The 18,796-nt window shown below is 35.2% G+C and overlaps 1 protein-coding gene across 5 annotated transcripts in view; it reads right to left on the bottom strand.

The window, feature by feature from the left end:
* The window catches only part of LOC145694926 (uncharacterized), a 108,967-nt gene that overhangs the window by 88,686 nt on the left and 1,485 nt on the right, over nucleotides 1-18,796 (bottom strand). The window contains exon 2 of one of the 5 annotated variants that reach the window (XR_014133068.1): nucleotides 11,295-11,388. The exons of 3 other annotated variants lie outside the window; for them this stretch is intronic. Coding sequence is in view for 1 of the 2 variants with exons in the window: in XM_081771698.1 (XP_081627824.1) it covers nucleotides 15,458-15,705 (248 nt within the window). In the remaining variant the exon portion in view is untranslated. Of the gene's footprint in view, nucleotides 1-11,294; nucleotides 11,389-12,867; nucleotides 15,706-18,796 lie in introns of those variants that run through there. One more of the 5 variants, XM_081771698.1, reaches the window with a different exon arrangement.

Here is an 18,796-nt window from a genome sequence, read left to right as displayed (position 1 = left end):
GCATACCATTAGTTCCCGTGGACGATTTCGAAAATCGAACCACTGCTTCTAAATTACCCTACCAGAGCTGCAATGACTCAGTGATACAGCTCACCTCTGGTGCGTGGAGACCCTCTTCCGATCGTCACAAGAAATTTCTGTGGTAAGCAAATACCGTGGGGTTTCCCGGGATTCTTCCGTTTCCTCCTACTTTCTTTATTTCATCATTAACACCCATGTCATTATCACCGTCTCTCTCAGCCTCGTTGCATAATCGTGGAACGTTAACCTAAAAGATATAATTACTCTACAAGGTGAGTATTTAATTTTACATTAAGTTTAATTTTATTTCCCTTAGCCAATTTGTCGACACTGACGTAACGCCGTATGTATACAATATTAATATATTACATGTATATTATATATATATTACATGTATCGTATTTATATGCGTGTGTAATTTTCAATTTCTTCATACATTCATGTACTTATAGAACAATGGTATAAACCAAGAAAATGTTGTGTTACTAAGTGATCTTAGACCAGGTAATAATAAAAAAAAATGTCTTATGGTCGTTATTTTAATATAAACTATAATAAAATATAAGTATACTAATACTTATATATTAGTATATACTTCAATATATACTAAAACATTTTTTTTTTCATGAGATCATTATGAGATGATTATGAAGGAGATCATTATGACTTTTAACAGAAGTCCCCATATGAAAAAAGTTTGTTAAGACACGAGACAGTGCTTCAACTAGAATTGTATCCGGAAAAATGTGCATCAACGATAAGTTTACTAATTAACTACTCTTGCTATTAAGGAGACCAGGTACAGCACTTAAAATAATAATAATAATAATAATAATAATAATAATAATAATAATAATAATAATAATAATAATAATAATAATAATAATAATAATAATAATAATAATAATAATATGAAATAAAAACACGAAGGCCGGCAAATTTTGTGTTAGTATGTAAAAAACGAACTCTCTTTCTCCTCTTCCCCTTCTTCTCTTTGGTCACACATATATACGCACAAAAGCCACGTTCCACTGCTTGATTGTCAGTGATCCTTGATAACAAGCCCATCCATCAAGGATGTTCATTTGTTGTTAGATGAACTTTTCACAGGTTCTGCATTGAATTTTTTTTTCCTACGAGTATATGCTACTACTGCTTGGGCTGGTCGGCAATCCACATGACTAACCTAGAGAGAAGTTTTGTATGAATTTAATTGTACGGTCGTTGGAAAGGACATCTTTTGAACTGGAACGCTTGTTTTATTGTTGCCTTGCTGGATGAGACGTCCATGTGGTGGAGATAGTGAGTATTCTGGAGGCAAAAGCAGAGACGGATGGGCGCGTTCGTTGTTGTAGTCGATCCACAGGTATGATTTTGGTGATGGTCCATGGGTGGATTGTGGTCAGGATGCAGAACTGGAACGTTTCCAGTTGGTAGGCGTACGTTTCACACTACTGAACCAGAAATCCTCGGTGCGCAACTGGAAAAAGACTGATGGAAAACTCAGTCTGCACTGTTGCACGTAGGGAAAAACCGTCAACATTGCGCGAGAAGCTCAACAGCCCATGGAGATCAGTACTGACACGTCCTCCGGACGCTATTGACTATAATTTACACTAAATATATCAACGAAGCAGATATTTTTTTATGTGTGTTTAACGATTGGTTTAAAAAATGAACTGCAGCGGAAGTTCCAGCCTGGTGTTCTCATCTGGGTTAAGAAACGTTAATAAAAGTCATCATGAGAAAATTCAAACTTAAAATATTTAGGTCAGTAATAGTGTGCTGGCTTCGGATGGAAGAGGAAGCGCGAGTCTGGTTGAAATCTAATAAAACAAATCGCGAGTCTAAGTTTTGCTGATTCAGAGGCAATGAAAGGTTTATTGAGGTAGGAAAAAAGAAATGACTTTCAACCAAAGATTGTGAATGGTTTTTACCTTGATCGTTGATCTATTAGTATGCCTATTAATAATGTACTTTTGGCAGTGTGGTAATTGAAGGGGGGAAAGGGAGGAAATTCTCAGGCACCTCTGAACACTTCCCCGAAACCTCGTTTCCTTTGCGCTTTCTAGGGAGGGGGGGGGGGAACTTGGTAATGACATCAACCTTCATGTATAATTTAAAAATATTAAATTTATAAAAAAAAAATAAGAAATCATCAATTTTTCAACTTACTACTAAGGAATCTGAATCGAAATGGAATCTACTCCACGAAAACAGAGTATAAAGTTTTAGTACAGTGAGTTATCCGAAACACTGAAAAGTAACATCTCCTGAACAATGAACAGGTTGAGATGTGTTGCAGTCTCTCAGGTTTAGTTCAGTGTCTCGTTAAAAACTATTTTACTGTGAACAATGGATATAAGACAGTTTTTAACAAATATCTATATAATACATCTCTTTTAAACTAGAAGGTTAACTACTGTAAATAAATATTCATAATAATTGCAGTTATGCTTATTTGTAACTTAAATTTAACGTGGTGTTTTAGTGATTACACAAAATACAATTATGAGCCTTGCTAGTGAAGAGAAAATGATATTTGTCTACTTGATAAAAGAGTGTAAGTTTTTTTTTATTGTTATTTTGAAGACTATATAATAATGTGGAAACTAATATCCAGTAATAATAATAATAATAATAATAATAATAATAATAATAATAATAATAATAATAATAATAATAATAATAATAATAATAATAATAATAGTAATGATGATGATGATGATGATGATGTACAGGTTTTATAAAGGTTAGTGGTAGCCCAAGCCATCAAACCAACATACGCCACTGCTGCAAGAGTACTTTCTTCTAATAAGTATATTTTAGGCACACACTAACTTCCCCCCCCCCACACACACACCTCGAAGAGCTTCATTTTCCACACTGATCTTTGGTGCTCGTGATCCCGGGTTCGATTTAAATAGTAAATAATTATTTTACATTATCTTCTCTAGCCTTTACCGACACAACTTTCCAACACTCTTTTTCCTTGTCAGTCTTTACATCCCTCAATTTGGCAATCATTGCCCCGTATGAAACTGAACATATTTTTGATTTTCAGTGAACATGTTGGTCTGAGTAAAATTGAAAGTAGAACAGTTTCAAAAAAAAAAAAAAAAAAAATCAACAACCAAAATACTCACGATAATAACAAAAATTCTCATAGCATTATTATTAAGAGTTACGTGAGTCGACAAGAAAATGTCCATGAATTTATCACATAACGAAGAGTAAGAATTTAGATATTGAAAATTAAATATTAAGTTATTTAATGTAAGATGAAGACTAAATATAATCCAAGAGCAATATGGTAAAATACCTGAAGTTAATGAAAACCAGAAATAAGATGTGATACAAAAATAAACTAATCAATGAAGATTGTGTGCGTTCCTATATTCGTACATAGTTTAACAATAACACTAATTTACTACCTAAGAAATCCATATTTAACAATTACACAGTTTATTTTATTAGTTTTTACCGAGATCATCCTGTCGAATAGCGGGAAAAGACTACTTAAATGATTCGCTATACGTAATAAGTAAAAGACTTTGTTGATGAATAAGATGACGGAAGTGAGAATAAATGAAATGGTGGTGAGATTCGTATTGATAAATTATCAAAGGAAAAAAGCTTTACTGTCAAGAAGATGAAGTACTTATTGATAATGACAAAGATAACAAATGCACGACAGGATGAATACAGAAAAACAAAAAGAAAAAAGAAAGAAAATTAACGACATTTTTCAAGCACTACTTAGTCTGATTATTCAATAAAGTGTTTAAATATAAAGTATTAGATCAGTATATTATTCGTAGCATGGCGTTTTCATATATAACTCTCTTCTTTTAGGCTGTCTTTTCCTACTTACACGGGATCAGCGTTTTTGATTATTCGTTTTTATCTTGTTCGGTCCCCAAACATCATCCCTTTTCTTCTAAATCTAACCTATTTATCTTCTTTTTATCTTTCATTTCCTCTTTTGCCTTCTACTTTCATCTCCCTCACTCTCTTACCAAAATAATCACAATTTCTTCTCATAAAATAACCATACCACTGTGACCTTCTCTCTTGTATTTTCTTCAACATCTCAGTCATGTTAACGCTTCCTCTTATTATTTCATTTCTGATTTTATACAACCTGCTAATATCATACATCCATCTCAGCATTTTCATTTTGGACACTCTTACGCCTTTTTGATTCCCCAAGTTGCTGCTCCGTAGAGCATTGCGGGTCTCATTACAATCTTGTAGGCTCTTCCTTTTACTTATCTTTTTACCACAAAGAATACCTGAGATCGTCTTCCAGTTCATCCTTCGGATCTAAACTCCAAACTTTATTCAAAGTGGATCCTAGGTACTTAAATGTATTTACTTTTCTTAGACCCTATCCTTCTGTCTGTATAATTTCCTCTCCGTCTCCTCCGAAGTTCATATACTATTTTCTTCCTACTGATTTTTAATTCTCTGTCCTCCAAAGTTCTTCACTCTTGTAATTTCTCTTTTAACTCTTCTCCGCTGGTCTTATATATCACCTGCAAACAGTATACAACAAGGCGATGCGTCTTTAATACCTTCAGATAGGACACGCATAACTAGATTGAGCATATATTGGCTCAGAGAAGAACCTTGATGTAGCCCGACTTTGACAGGTATCCAGTTTGTGTAGTCATCTCTGCTCTTAACCCTTATCCTAGCTTTCTTGGGCGAGGCAAACATACTTTTCTGGCACACTCAACTTATGCATCTCCAGGTTTCTTGACGCTGTACTCTGTTATAAGCTTTCTGCAGGTTGATAAACACTACATGTAGCTCTTTTTTCTTCTTCTTGGTATTTTTCTATCATTTGTCTAATTGCAAAAATCATATCTCTTGTTCCCCGACCTGGCATTAATCTGAATTGCTCCTCTCTTGATGTGGTTCCTCGCGAAGCCGTCTCTCTCAATGACTCTTTCCCAAATCTTCATTATATGGGACATTAGCTAAATCCATCTATAATTATTGCAATCTTGAATATCACCCTTCTGCTTGAAAATTGTTATCATTATACTATCTCTCCATTCTTTGGGTATTCTTTCTTCTGCAAGTATCTCTTGCATCGAATTTAGCAATTGATTTATTCACTCTTCGCCGAGGCATTTCCATTTCCACACGTGTTTCATCCGAACCAGTTGTTTTGCCATTATTTTAGTTTGCGTAGCGCTAATATAACTTAGCTTTTTTCATGTTGCCCATAACTCCTCCAAGATTACTCTCGAGTTTTCTTCGTTTAATAGTTTTCTATAGTAGTTTCCCTATCTTTTGATTTTATATTCTTCCTGTCGTACTTCTTATTTTCCATTCTTTATCTGTATAATGTGGAAGAAATCCTTTGTTGCTTAGTCTTGTACCCTGGCTATCAGTAAGAGTTTTCTCTCATTTTTGCTAGTTTCAAGTTCTTTGTACATTTCTTGCCAAGTGTCTGATTTTTCATTTTCTGCTTCTCTTTTAGCTTCTTTGTTCGCTTTCCGGTGCCCAAAGAATTTTTATTTTACACAAATAGTAAATGCCTTCTCCGATGCCCCTGAAGTGCGTGGTTCCAGGTTCGATTCCCCGTAGAAGAACATCAAATGCGTTGCGCTGGTTAGGATTCAACATTAAACTGTAGGTTCATAACTGATATGGCCTTGGTGCTGAAAAGGTAGGCTGAACTTTAACATATAAAGAAACAAATAAATAATAAGTACTAATAATGTCAAGTTATATTAAAACAGAAAATGTCATATCTCTCATAATATTAATAATATTATCGTATAATTCCTAATGAATTCAAGAAAATACATATTACTATTAATAATTACTAAATATTAATAGCATAGCAATATTAACCAATAAGACCCACATCAAAAATGGAGTTCCCTACGAAACGAAAGTTGTGGCTGTCTCGTCTCAATAAAGTGTGGGAATGTTGTAATGCTGATAGAAGAGTTCTGTCTCGCCTCATAAAAATACTGTCTCGTTTTGTCTCGTAGGCAATGTTGTTACGTATGAAAATAGCAAAATTACACGTTATTAAAAGAGGTAAAAGTAATCCCTCGGATTCTTCTAGTGTAAAAGCAACTCAGATGCTCTTAGCATTAACATCGTACATTGATTGGAATGTTCTTCCCTTTCCTCTTTTACCTTCCGCTACTACCTAACAATTTTTTATTCTTATTCTTTTTTTTCGATTGGCATCGCATTAAGAAAAATACATTGAAATGTGCTTGGGCGAAGTACATCCGTTAAAAGTTAACACAGAAACAGAAATACATCAAAAAATGCCTAAATTATTGTGTGCATGGCTAATTTTGACAAATTATATCTTTCATTAGTGGAAAGTATTTCATTAGATCTTGTGTAGATACCGTGCTCAACGGTAATAAAAAGAGACAAAGAGATAAAGAGTTCTACAACGTGAAAGTATTTCATAGACTAGGAAAACCAAACCGTTATAAACAATGACCAATAAATAAAATGTTCTGTTTTTAATTTGAATGTTTGCTTTATTTATTTATTTTTCCATTATTAGTAAGTACAGTAGTTCATGTCGTCTCAATCCAAGATATCAATAATGTTAAACTGCATACTTTGTGAGGTCACAACCAGCTGGTTCGCTTCTTACAAGAAACGGACATGAGCCTGTCATCCTAATCCAACATAGTCCGTTTGATAAACATAACAAATATATGTTCATGTACAAAAAATTAGGTGCCGTGGACAACGGAGTAAGTCCCTGGGTCCCATTAACCCTGTTATATAAAGAAAATCGTAGACTCGCAGTAAAATAGCTAGTGCATCAACACTGTTCATTGGAAAGTCATGGTTTATAGTTCATTTTCTTCACTATGAAACAAGCTTTCCAGAGGTGCTATGTATTGGGGATTAAATAACGTACTTGAGCAGGGAAAATTGGGAGAATGTCAGAAAAATTCCCTCCAGAAATCCCTCCCATCAACTTTGGACCCCTCTGGAGTGGCCTTGGGTAAAAACACAATCCAAATGTATCTCGAAAAATACTATAGGGAATAAGAAACGTGTGTACCAAGTTTTGTATTGCTAGACAGAATAGGTATAAGGGAAAAGCGTATTGGTATAGAAGTGTTTGTCTCATATCTATTGCATAAAAATTGCATAAAATTCATATTATCAATTATGTGCAAATTCTCATTGCTTATCATTAACTAACCTAAAACACACCTGTTGAAGTAATTTTACGACAACAGTGTTGCCAGAGGCAGTGTTTGTCAAAAAACACCAATTTTACGGACTTGCATTAGATAGCCTTTTTATATGGCAACACTGCACCAACCTTCTCACATTTTCGCACCAATGGATAAATTTTGATGCATACTGTACATATACACAGGAATTCACCCGTAGGAAATCAGTTTTCTGCAACTGAATATTCATTTTCTTCATTTTGCACATTTTTTTTTTTTTTTTTTTTTTTAATTTTACACTTACGGTAATTTCTTTTGTTACTACACAAAAACTTTACAAGTTCCGGCATTGGTCATGATCTCGAAAATATCTACATAGAGCATGATTACATTTGTTTCAAGTCTCAGGTATTTATCATTCTTAGATCAAAAGATATACGCAATCAAACTTTGGGTTGCGCAACTTTACGGACACACTGTATTATAAATAGCATTGCCCAAAGAGTACGTGTATCATAGTTAGGAAAGATAAACAACAACCGCTATTTAACAGTGCATTTTGCTACATATACTCTAGATAAATAAATAAATAAGTTCTTACAGCAAAATAAAAGCTGTAATTTAAATCATTGTTGACAACAAACGGTGTCATCTAGCTCTACAAACGTTCGTTTTCTCGATTTTTTCTCGAAAACTACACATGAGAATTTAGATCTACTTTCAAGCATATTATTTTGTCTAGCTCGATGTATTCTATCGACTGATATAGAGTTTTGTACTTGCACAGCATTTTTAATTAAACATAAATTAAAATTTAAAGAGTTGATTATACTCTTTTGGTGATGATGTATCTCATTAACTATACTTTGTACTGTCATCTCGTACAGTATCAATTTTTAGATTTACAAATTCATTGGTTTACCTCCATTTTCTCGAAAACTACGCCTGAGGTTTTATATTCACACCAGTGGCGGCTTTTCAAGAGAGTGGTATTCGTAAAACTCAAGTTTTCATTGCTAGAATCTAAAGTACAGTAGAGCGTCGATTATCCGAAGTAATTGGGGGACATGGGTGTTCGGAAAACTGGTTTGTTCGGATAATCGAACTGTACATGTTTATTTGCCATGCGCGGAGCGGCACGCCTCAACTCTAAGCTGGCGCAGCTGTTGCTGTGAACAGCTTTGATACTGCCGCTACTTCTACAGCCAGTGCCAAACGGACAGAAGTGTGCTGATTGTTGAAACACAGCAACTGGCGGCTTGGCCGGTCAGCAGCGCCTTATGAAGGCTCCATTAGAAGCAATGTTCCGCCAGCGGTGGCTCAGTGCGGCGACTACTGTGGGAAACTTGGTTTGGGAGTGAGGGGGATCATGGACGGTAGGGTGGGAGAGTAACAGGTGCGAGCGAGTACACAGTTCGGTTAAGCGGTCGTTCGGTTGACCGACGTTCGGATAATCGACGCTCTACTGTAATTAGAGCCTTTCTATTTCAACTGTGCCCTTGCTGGTGCTGCTGTCGATTTGTGATTTCCCGTGTCTCCCTCGAAAGAAAAGGGACAAGTTGTTGCTGCGGCCGAGATCTTTCAATTGTTGGATGCCGAAGCGTTGTCACAATGAATTAATTCACAGACTTTGCTCTGCTCTGTATTCTTAGCCATCCTAAGTAGAATACGATCTTCATTCGTCAAACGACTGAATGACAAATTGGCAACACAGCTAACGTCATTCACTTCTTTTCCCTAAACAAAGGGATGGTTTCATCCGCCAGAGGGTGGCGAGAGTGGGGCCGAAGTAAGTTCGCATATTTTCCAAGGGCACAGGTGAAACAGACAAGCTCTAACACATATTTTATTGGTACAACTAGAACATGTCTTAAGTTTTCTCCCCGTAGCTTGTAGTGATGAAATGTTATTTTTTTCCAATGAGACTTCCCTCAATATTCGCCTCTGACTTAAAATGCACATCATTTTGATCAGATCAATAAGATCTATCAACTGGTATATGTCCTATCTTCGGACAGTATATATTTTCTGTTAAACGCCAAATATTCCTGTTGGATTTATTGGTATGGTTTCTACGTACTTGTATACTATACTTTTTTTTTGTACAGGGTTGTGGAAAATTCAGAAAGAAGAAATATTTTCCGCATATATGCATGTAATGCGGATATAGTCACAGTCAACTGAAAGGGCTTTATTGAATTCGATCAGTGAGATAACGTTGGATTATAATCTCAGGAGTGACTTTATGATTTAAACGCCATGTTATAAAAATACAAACATCTACTGATAATGAAATATCTTTGCTGAATTGACAAATGAAACAAAAGGGTTCCAAGTTGTAGTTTTATTGTGTATAGTGAAAGAAATAAGTTAGTAAATCTTTTCATTAGTAAATGGTTAATAAATGACTATTTTTTTTTAAATAAATATTTAAAAATTGGTTTATTTTCTAGACCAATTTCTTCAAAATGCTATTAGGAAGGTGACAGCTTTTCTTTGTGCTGACCTGATATCTCCGTTTCGAAGCCACATAGAGAGCGTTTCAAGATTTGATTAAGAGAGACCATTCAGTGTTAGCCTATTATTGCTATCTTTCATTGACTTTCCTAATCTCATAGGAGATGAAGTATTCCCCCTATTGCAGTTTATTGTGAATTCAGAAAAATCCAGATCTCGAATTGGATATTAATGAGAGCATTTCTTAAGATGAATGCAGGACAATGACAAATAAACTCGTCCTTAAGAATAAGAAGTAAAAAGTTTCAGTACAATCTCTCTCACTCGGTCACTCTTAGGATATGACTTAATTTAGGATGGACTATTCCTGATTTCTGTCAATGTCGTATGATATCATATATTGATTCAATGAGCTATTAAAGCAAGTATTGACCCAATAAATGATTCGGGACTACAATGAAGGAAAATGAAACAAGTATTTGTATGCGTTGATACAATAAATGATTGGGGACTATAACGAGGAAAAACGAAACACGTGTTTGCATCTCATTATACTAGTTTTATAGTATAGGCTTATAATCCAGTCATTCGCAACTGTCAGATGCATGACGTAGGAGCACGATTTTACAATTTGAGAAAAGCAGAGAGAAGCACAATGAGGAAAGAAGAGGAGATGGGATAATTACGTAAGAGAACAAGTGTTGCTAGTGCACATGAAGTCTTTGATTTTTTTTTTAACAAGTAATACTCCTACAAAACTATGGACTATGCCATCGATGATCTTTTTGCCTGTCATCATTGTCTTTTATCAATGTCAGGTTACCCGCTTTCTGCATTCCCTCTCACTGAGAAGGTGAGAAACAAACTGTAACTCACAGAGGATTAAAATGGAAATGATTGCTACAGTTGGCAGGAAATATATATATATAATTGTATTAGAAAGGGGTTGTCTTAGGTTTAGAACACATAAGACGCGTAGAAGCTACTTGTTATAGCACTTCACTAAACGTGATGTTATTAACTACAACGTCATATTTATTGGACAGATCTTGCAAAGAAATTGTCTTCTTCATACTGCCATAGAAAGAAAGATGAAAGGAAAGCGAGGAATAGGAAGAAGAACACAACTAATCGATTATTTGAAAATCAGAAGAAAATATTGGCAGTTAAAAGAGGAAGATGAAGATCGAGAAACGTGCAAGAAAATTTCCAAACCCAAACCTTAAATAATAATAATAATAATAATAATAATAATAATAATAATAATAATAATAATAATAATAATAATAATAATAATAATAATAATAATATTAATAATAATAATAATAATAATAATAATAATAATAAAAAGCCCCAGGACCTGCCAAAAAGCAGAATACTTAATTATTATTATTATTATTATTAATGCGGTATTTGCAAGATACCGATATGTTTCAAGGATTGAGAGCTGAGTGGAGCATTTCAACACTAGGAACCAAAATTGAGAAACATCTTTCTACTGTGTTTCAGGACTCACATCTCCAGTGCTATTTTCTTATGCTAAATAAATAAATAAATAAAGCCCTCAGTCGCTATATGAAGACGTAGGTGACGCATGTGAGGAAGACCCGTTGATCTAGTAATCTTGCTTACCATGTCTCGTCTCGCTATTTTTAACTTGGAGATCAACTTGGTGCAAGCTTCTATGCAGATTCGGGATTGGGGGCCCAGCTACATAATCTGGATGCTGTAGAATAGATTTTATAGGAAATTGTATAAGGAGGGCTGTTTGGTATCTGGACATAAATTCGAAATTCTATCGTTAGGTACATGTAGAAATATCGAAAACATTAAATTATCAAAAATATCAATAATAACTAAACAAGTAATTGAAAGGCCCTCTGCAATAACAAGGTAAGTCGAGTTACCTCGATTCCTCGTAGAAAATAGATAAAGAAGGCATGAGGACTTACCTTCCTTTTCCGTCGCCTCTAGTGTATATACGAAGCGTCTGTTGTGAGAAAAATACAATTCATCTGTATCTTGCACGTTGCACTTTAAGTTTATAAGCTTTCTAACTCAAAACCTAATTTTTTCACTTACCTTGTTGTTGCAGAGGGCCCTTCAATTTTTGGATACCGATTGATCGATATGTTATGTACAGCTCTGTACATATAGTCTCCTCTGATAGTGAATGCAGATATGAATAATTAGGTGTAACCTGGCAATAAGAGCTAAGTCAAAGAGAGATAAAAAAAAAAAAAAATAGATTAACGTGGTAAATGTAAACCCATTAAAAGTTTACACTCCGTAAAAATATTTATCGAGCAACTTGTTCCTGTCTGCCAGTGCCTTAGTCCCATATCTACATGGAATCAGCACTTCCCACTTTTATTTTCTTCCTCCAGAATCCTTTATTTCTTGCCTCTTCTTTTCTCCATCCCCTTTCCTTCAAATTATCTTCCCCATAATGAACGATATTCCACACGAAATGTTCTATGTGTCTTTTTTCTTGACACTATTCAAATATCCAGAAAACAGTATTTTCTTATTCCTTATGATCTTTCGCCTTTTCTATCCTTGCTTTTATTTCTTGTTTGCACTACATGTCTTCCCTAATAATACTTCCTCGGTACTAAAAATTAGTTACCTACTCTATTTTTCCCTTCTCTTTTACTTCTATATTTGAAACAACTTGCTTCGTTTCACTTACCAGTGTGTTTTGTCTTTTTAACTTTTGTTTTCAGTTCATTCGTAGCTATATGGGTAGTGCATGAGCATTTGGCACAGGAGACCCAGGTTCGATTTCTTGTGGGAGCTCATGTGGTTTAGATCCCATGTTAAGTTGTAGGTCAGAGTCTCATATAGCTTTAGTGTTGAAACGGAACACTACACTATAAATTCGAAACCACCCACCATTTAACTTTTTTCATCTCAAACTTCGCAGCTTTTACATAGGTTCTCTAACATCCAAAATTGATTATCTTTTAAAATTCTTCAACAAGCTATGTCATACCTTATACACCATAATATTTCTGTCTCCTACAGCGGGGACATCATTCTTACAGAGAATCTTTCTTCAGTATGTTTTCTAGGTATATAATAAGTAAAGTTACTAAGAGTATAGAGCTCTGTCTAACACCCTTTCCAACTGCACTACCCTCAGTCATTTATTCCCTATTCTAACACTTACTTGTTGGTTCATACATAAAAATTCCTTTGAGTCTTTAATTTTTCCATTTTATTTCAATTTTCTTTAGTATTCGTATTAACAAATTCTAGCTCAAGCGATCAAAAGCCTTCTCAAGTTCAACGAACACAACATACACTTCCGTTTTAAGTATAAATCTTTCACCGATTACTCTTTATAGGACAATAGCATACATTGTGCACCTACTTCCTAAACCTAACTATTCTTCCCCACTTTTTCATTTGTTCTTCCTTATAGCCTTCTGTTCAGTATTCGAAGTATAACGTTTGCTGCATACGATGTGAGACTACTATAATATACCTCTGCAGTCAGTCCTTAACATCTTTCTGGGTTGGTTCTTTCAGCCAATATCGTTTTTAAGAAATTTCTTAGCCACACTCTTTTCATATATTTCTATAACAGACTTGGAAATCTTTCTTGCCCTTTTGCCCGTGTTCTTAATGAATTTTCTATTCTGGTCGCTTTTCCACTCCTCGTCTCAAACATAACTTTTTCAAACCGTCCCGATGTATCGTAAACTCTTTGTTATCCTCGCTTACTGAAACATCTGAGTTATCCGGTCTATCTTTAGTCTACTCTAAATCTTTAATATATTCTTTGCTCTTTTACTAAGCTTTTGTTCTGTTCCTTCATCATGATACTATTCCCTAGATTTAATATCCTCGTACATTTCCTCACATTTCTCTGATCTTTCTAATCCTTCTATGTTCTCACATTTTCTTCTGTAATATTCGTATGTTGTCTTGTGTGTTCTCTTCCGAAATTTATAATTGAACTACCTGTACATCTGTTTACCTTTATCTTTTATCTTATTATGTTTTTTTTTTAAAGTTTTCTACCATTTTATGCAACATATGTTGCAAAACCCACTAGTGTCTTAACCATTTTGTCTTTAAGATACTCCACTAAATCTTCTGTAGCCTGATATATGTGGAATTTAATATGCTCCCAACGAAGGTTAGTACTGGATTACCCTTTCTGTGTTTGAACACTATTCTTCAAATTTTCCTATGAAGCTTTTTTTTTTCTTTTTTTGTATTCCGAACTTTACAGTATCCAACTTCTTGTTCCCTATTTCCCTTCTGCTTACAGTTTTCATTTGTATGCCACCTCGGCAAATACAAGTTTAGCATCAGACAAATGTAGGCGTCGGGGATGGTCTTTGCGTTCTTGAAGCTACTCCGGTCCGATTCTGAGTTATAACACAATATATTTGATATCTTTGGAGATCTATTGAAGATTTCAACGTATATGTTCTTCTCTTGTGCTGATTAGGCTAAATGTTTCCCATTACTAGATCATTCTGTCTGTAGAACTTGATTAGTTCATCTTTTCTTTCGCTCCTTTCGACCAAACCATACTTACCTATATCTTTATTTATAACAAAGCAATTGTCAAGTTTTATTTCTTCATAATGACTCAAACACAACTTTTGGTACCATCTATTTCTTGAGCAAAGTCGTGTCTCGCTGAGAGCACACACTACTACTAAATGGCATCATATTCTATGGTTTTATCATTTAAAAAACCTTGATTCTAATCAAACATGGAAGTCTTCAAAATGGCTACTGGTGTTCCTGTGTATGATGTCTCGTTTGCTGTTTCTTGCATCAATCCCACAACTTTTTACTTTATACGTATCTTCTATAATGTTATTCCATATTTATTTTGGTGTATCTACACTTTTGGGCCATTTTGTATCTCCATTATTACTATTCCCCAACTCATTCATTGGGTTTCCGTTTAATACAACTTATTCTGCATTCTCCTTCATCTCACATTTCAAACGCTTTCAGTTTGTTTCCTATCGCTCTTTTATAATATCTATGTTTCTGTCTCTAACAATATGGAAACATCTACGATATCTACGAGGGAATGCTAAAAAATTTCTAGCTTTGCTTACAAATAAAATTCCTTTGTTTGGGCCTGAAATCAGGTATCTGCAGCATGTTTGTCGTCAGTAATATTCTCAAAATGATTTACCTTGAGGTATTTTTTGAAGTTTGGCAACAAATGATAATTAGAGAGATCCAGGTCAGGCGAACAAAGAGAATAGAATGTTCAATTTGGCAGCCACAACTTGGGACTTATAAGCTGAGCTGTTGTTGTACAAGATGAAAACCTCTTTGAATAATTTTTCGTAAAGATTCATTTTCATTACCTTGTGCAGCTGATGCAGTATGCTAGCATGATACTGGCCAGTTATTCTAGAGTTCCGAAGTAGGTTGTTCACCAACTGAATACCACTTTTGTCCGAAAAAATTAGAGCCTTGACCTTGTATGCTGCTTTCTGGTTGCAGAACATCTTTTGTCACCGACACCCAGAGTGGAGCCATTCCATTGACTGATTACTAGTCTCAAAATCTTAGATATGGAACCAAGTTTACCTCGAAACGCAGTCACTAACTGGGACAATAGATTCGGAGCACTAACCTCAAAATGGCCCAAAACTGTCTCGAATGCTTAAACTTATTTCTTGTTCTGATCTCTTTTCAGACGTTTCGGCACCCACTTCTTTGAAAGTATGTCTGTCATATCCAGTATACTGACATAATTAACCCAACACGCTCGTGTTTTTCTTCTATCTTTCTGATATTTGGCTGTCCTAAAGGATCAGTTTGTGGAGAGCATCACATGTTGCCGGGTTGGTTGAAGTTGGAAAGCGCCCGCTTCGGCGGTCTTGAAACAAACTATCCAGGTTTTGATCTTGCTGTAGGACACTGCTCTCCCAATGTTTGTGACTTCTCAGTGTGATGTCCTTTGCAGACTTTTCCTGGAGAAAGGAAATCCATGACGATTCAATACTTCGAAGGTGTGAAAGGAGCTTGAGTCTCTGCCATCGCTGCTCCAAGCCTTAAAATAAAAACATAAAAATAAAAATAAAATAAAATAAATACATTAATCACAAGAAATTTATATTTGCACTACTGCATACTAAGATACTAAGCTTTCATACAAACTTGCATTCAAGGTTTTATGTAAACAGAAGGGGAGCAACATCAGAAAATTTTCAGCACTTCCTCATACATTTAAATTCATTCATAAAATTAATCTTCTATAAAGAAAATCGTGAATTCTGTCGAGGAATTGAAATATATATAAAACAATAATCATGCCTGTTGTACTATATGGTTTCGAAACATAGTCGCTTACTCTGAGGGAAGAACATAGACTGAAAGTATTTGAGAACAAAATACCGTGCCGAATATTCAAATCCAAGAGGAATGGTAATTGGGTTTGATGAAAACTTCATAATGAGGAACTGCCCAATTTATACCGTTTACCAAAAATTGTTAGAGTTATCAAGTCAAGGAGACTCAGGTAGGCAGGTCATAAAGCCAGAATGAAAGAAAATAGGAACGCTTTAAAAAATTTTAACTGGAAATCCAATCGAAAAACGACCATTAGGAAGAGCTAGGCGCAGATAGGAGGACAATATTCGGATAGATGTCATAGAAATAGAAACAGGCAGGCCGTAGTCAGTCCAAAAATGTAGGTGGGGCCGGTAGAAGTTAGGGGGATTCCGATCCAACCATATTATAGTTCATTTGCAAGCCTACCGTGAAAGTTTTAGGAAGGGCCAGTAAAAATTTAGGGTGGTCCGACCCCCCTGCATACGGGCCTGGAAACAGGGCTAAGGACAGACGTCAATGGAGAACTTTTGTAAATGCGGCAATAAAACTCCGGATTCCATAGCATATAGAGTTAGTTAGTTATAAAGAAAATAAAATAACAGGATCAGACCAAGACGTGAAATCCAGCAAAATTGTTACTTTAGTAGCAGTTTATCTTTGTAAAATTCCATTTAATTAGTGTTTCATTCATTACTCATCTTCACCGTCTCCTTTAGCCTAACCGGCATAACCGTGGGACGTAAAACTCAACGATTTCATTTCATTTTTTCAATTTAATTAGTGTCAAACGACATATGTGGGTGCATAAGATCTTAGTTTGATATACTTCATGTTTTATTTGTGAATTTTTGGAGTAGATGGAATAGTACGATACAGAATATTGAAATACAACTTGCACCTATCGACTTGGTCTGGTTTTTCTCCAGCTGGTCCAGAAAATTATTTTTATGAAGTAATTTTTTACGAACGCGAATGTCATAGAAATTTTTATTCACCAAAATTTAGAAAAATAATATTATTTTAAAAAAATGTTTTATACTCAAACGTAGATTTGATTCAATGATTTTCCAGGCTTAATGTAAAGTATACCATTATATGCTGGAAAGTGAAAAATTTCTTGTTGTGTAGTGAAGCGAAAGATCTTATACGAAGGAGTAAGCTATACGGCATGAATATTTACGGCTGACAGTTTTATTAGAGGGGTCCGGAAACACATTTCACGAACTTGGCCACACAATGATTTAGGTATTGTCCATTTCGGAAACACTATTTTGAGAGCAAGAAATTTAATGGGCTCCCTAACTAACCTACCTACCTAGTGAGTTCATTGATTTGCGCTCTGCGATCTTCGTGGACATACATAGCTCACGATAGTGTAATAGTAAAAACTTGTCTCTAATGATAATTAAAAGTTCTCGACAATTTAGTCGATTTTAAATTGTGCATTGATCGGACTTTTGCAGTGAGTATCACTCCCTACAACAGTGAGATATGTTAGGAGGAGTGAATTTTGAGGGTCTAAGATAGAGAATGAATCATTCCTCAGAATAGCTCGACCAATCCAATGTTCTAACAAAATCATTATTTTGAATAGTTTGTTCGATAAACAACGCCCTCCTCGCCGGTCTAGTAGCTAGCACGCGCATGCCTACGGAGTACAGGGTCTCGGGTTCGATTATCGTTGAAAGAACATTGAACACAACACCTTGCTTCGTATTCCATCCTAAATTGTAAGTCCGAGCCTTCTATACCCTCGTTGCTCAAAAGAGACACTAAAATTAATTCAACAGCAACAACAATCGAATAAACAAACAAAATTATTCAATGAGTTGATTTTAACATCCATTTCAGCAGCGAGACTATATGAGACGGGACCTACTGATTAATCTGGAATCCGAACCACATGAGCTCCTTTCTTAGCTACTTTATTACCTTTCCTCGTCCTCTCTACGTACTAATATAATATAACCGCGAATATCCAAATTAATACATTAACCAATGGTCGAATTATTTTAATAACGCAATTTCCAGGGACATCATTTGGGAAACCCTCTGAGTTTCAGATCGATTTATACTAATATAGTAATAAATAACTGAAAATCTTACGTCGGTGGAGCATCTTGCCATCCTCTACTGTCAAAATCTGAAATGACGCTACCGATTATTTCAGAAGATATAACTTTTCTCCACAACGAAGATTCTGTGTCCTTGATCATTGTAAGATACGGATGAAAGAAGCACCACTCATAGATTTCACCGGTTCTATGGTTTGACTCATCCTGTTCAAAAAGGTTTTAAACAATGGACAAAGACAACCGCTCGACTGTTAGTGGACCGTTCGTTATAGATATTTCCCTCTTCTTCTTTCTCTCCGTCCTTTCCAACGCATGTGAGGTTGATGTTTCTGATGAGTCTTCTCCATAAAGCCCTATTCTGGAATTGTTTCCCTGCTAGATCTTTCTCCCTGAAGTCATTCCTAATCATGGCCATTAATTATTTCTTGGTCTTCCTCTATCTCCCTTCCCATCCACTTCCATTTCCATCACTTTTCTGACTACATAGTCGCTTGTTCTTCTCATAACAATACGATCTTCTGTCTCGGATCTTCTTACATATCTGTACAACCTTATTTGTTTCCCTTACTCTCATTCCTCAACTCTGTCTCTTCCTGTTATTCCACACATTCACAGTAACGTTCTCATTTCTGTAACATTCAATCTTTTTTGATGTGCTTTCTTTATTGGTAATATTTTTTGCCCTGTAAATCATTGCTGGATTAACACTGTTTTGTAAATCATCTCTTTATTCTT

This window comes from Thermobia domestica, chromosome 9, assembly GCF_964235325.1.
Source record: "Thermobia domestica chromosome 9, izTheDome1.hap1.1, whole genome shotgun sequence".
NCBI classification, from domain to species: domain Eukaryota; kingdom Metazoa; phylum Arthropoda; class Insecta; order Zygentoma; family Lepismatidae; genus Thermobia; species Thermobia domestica.
This window is presented reverse-complemented; position numbering and strand designations above follow the sequence as displayed.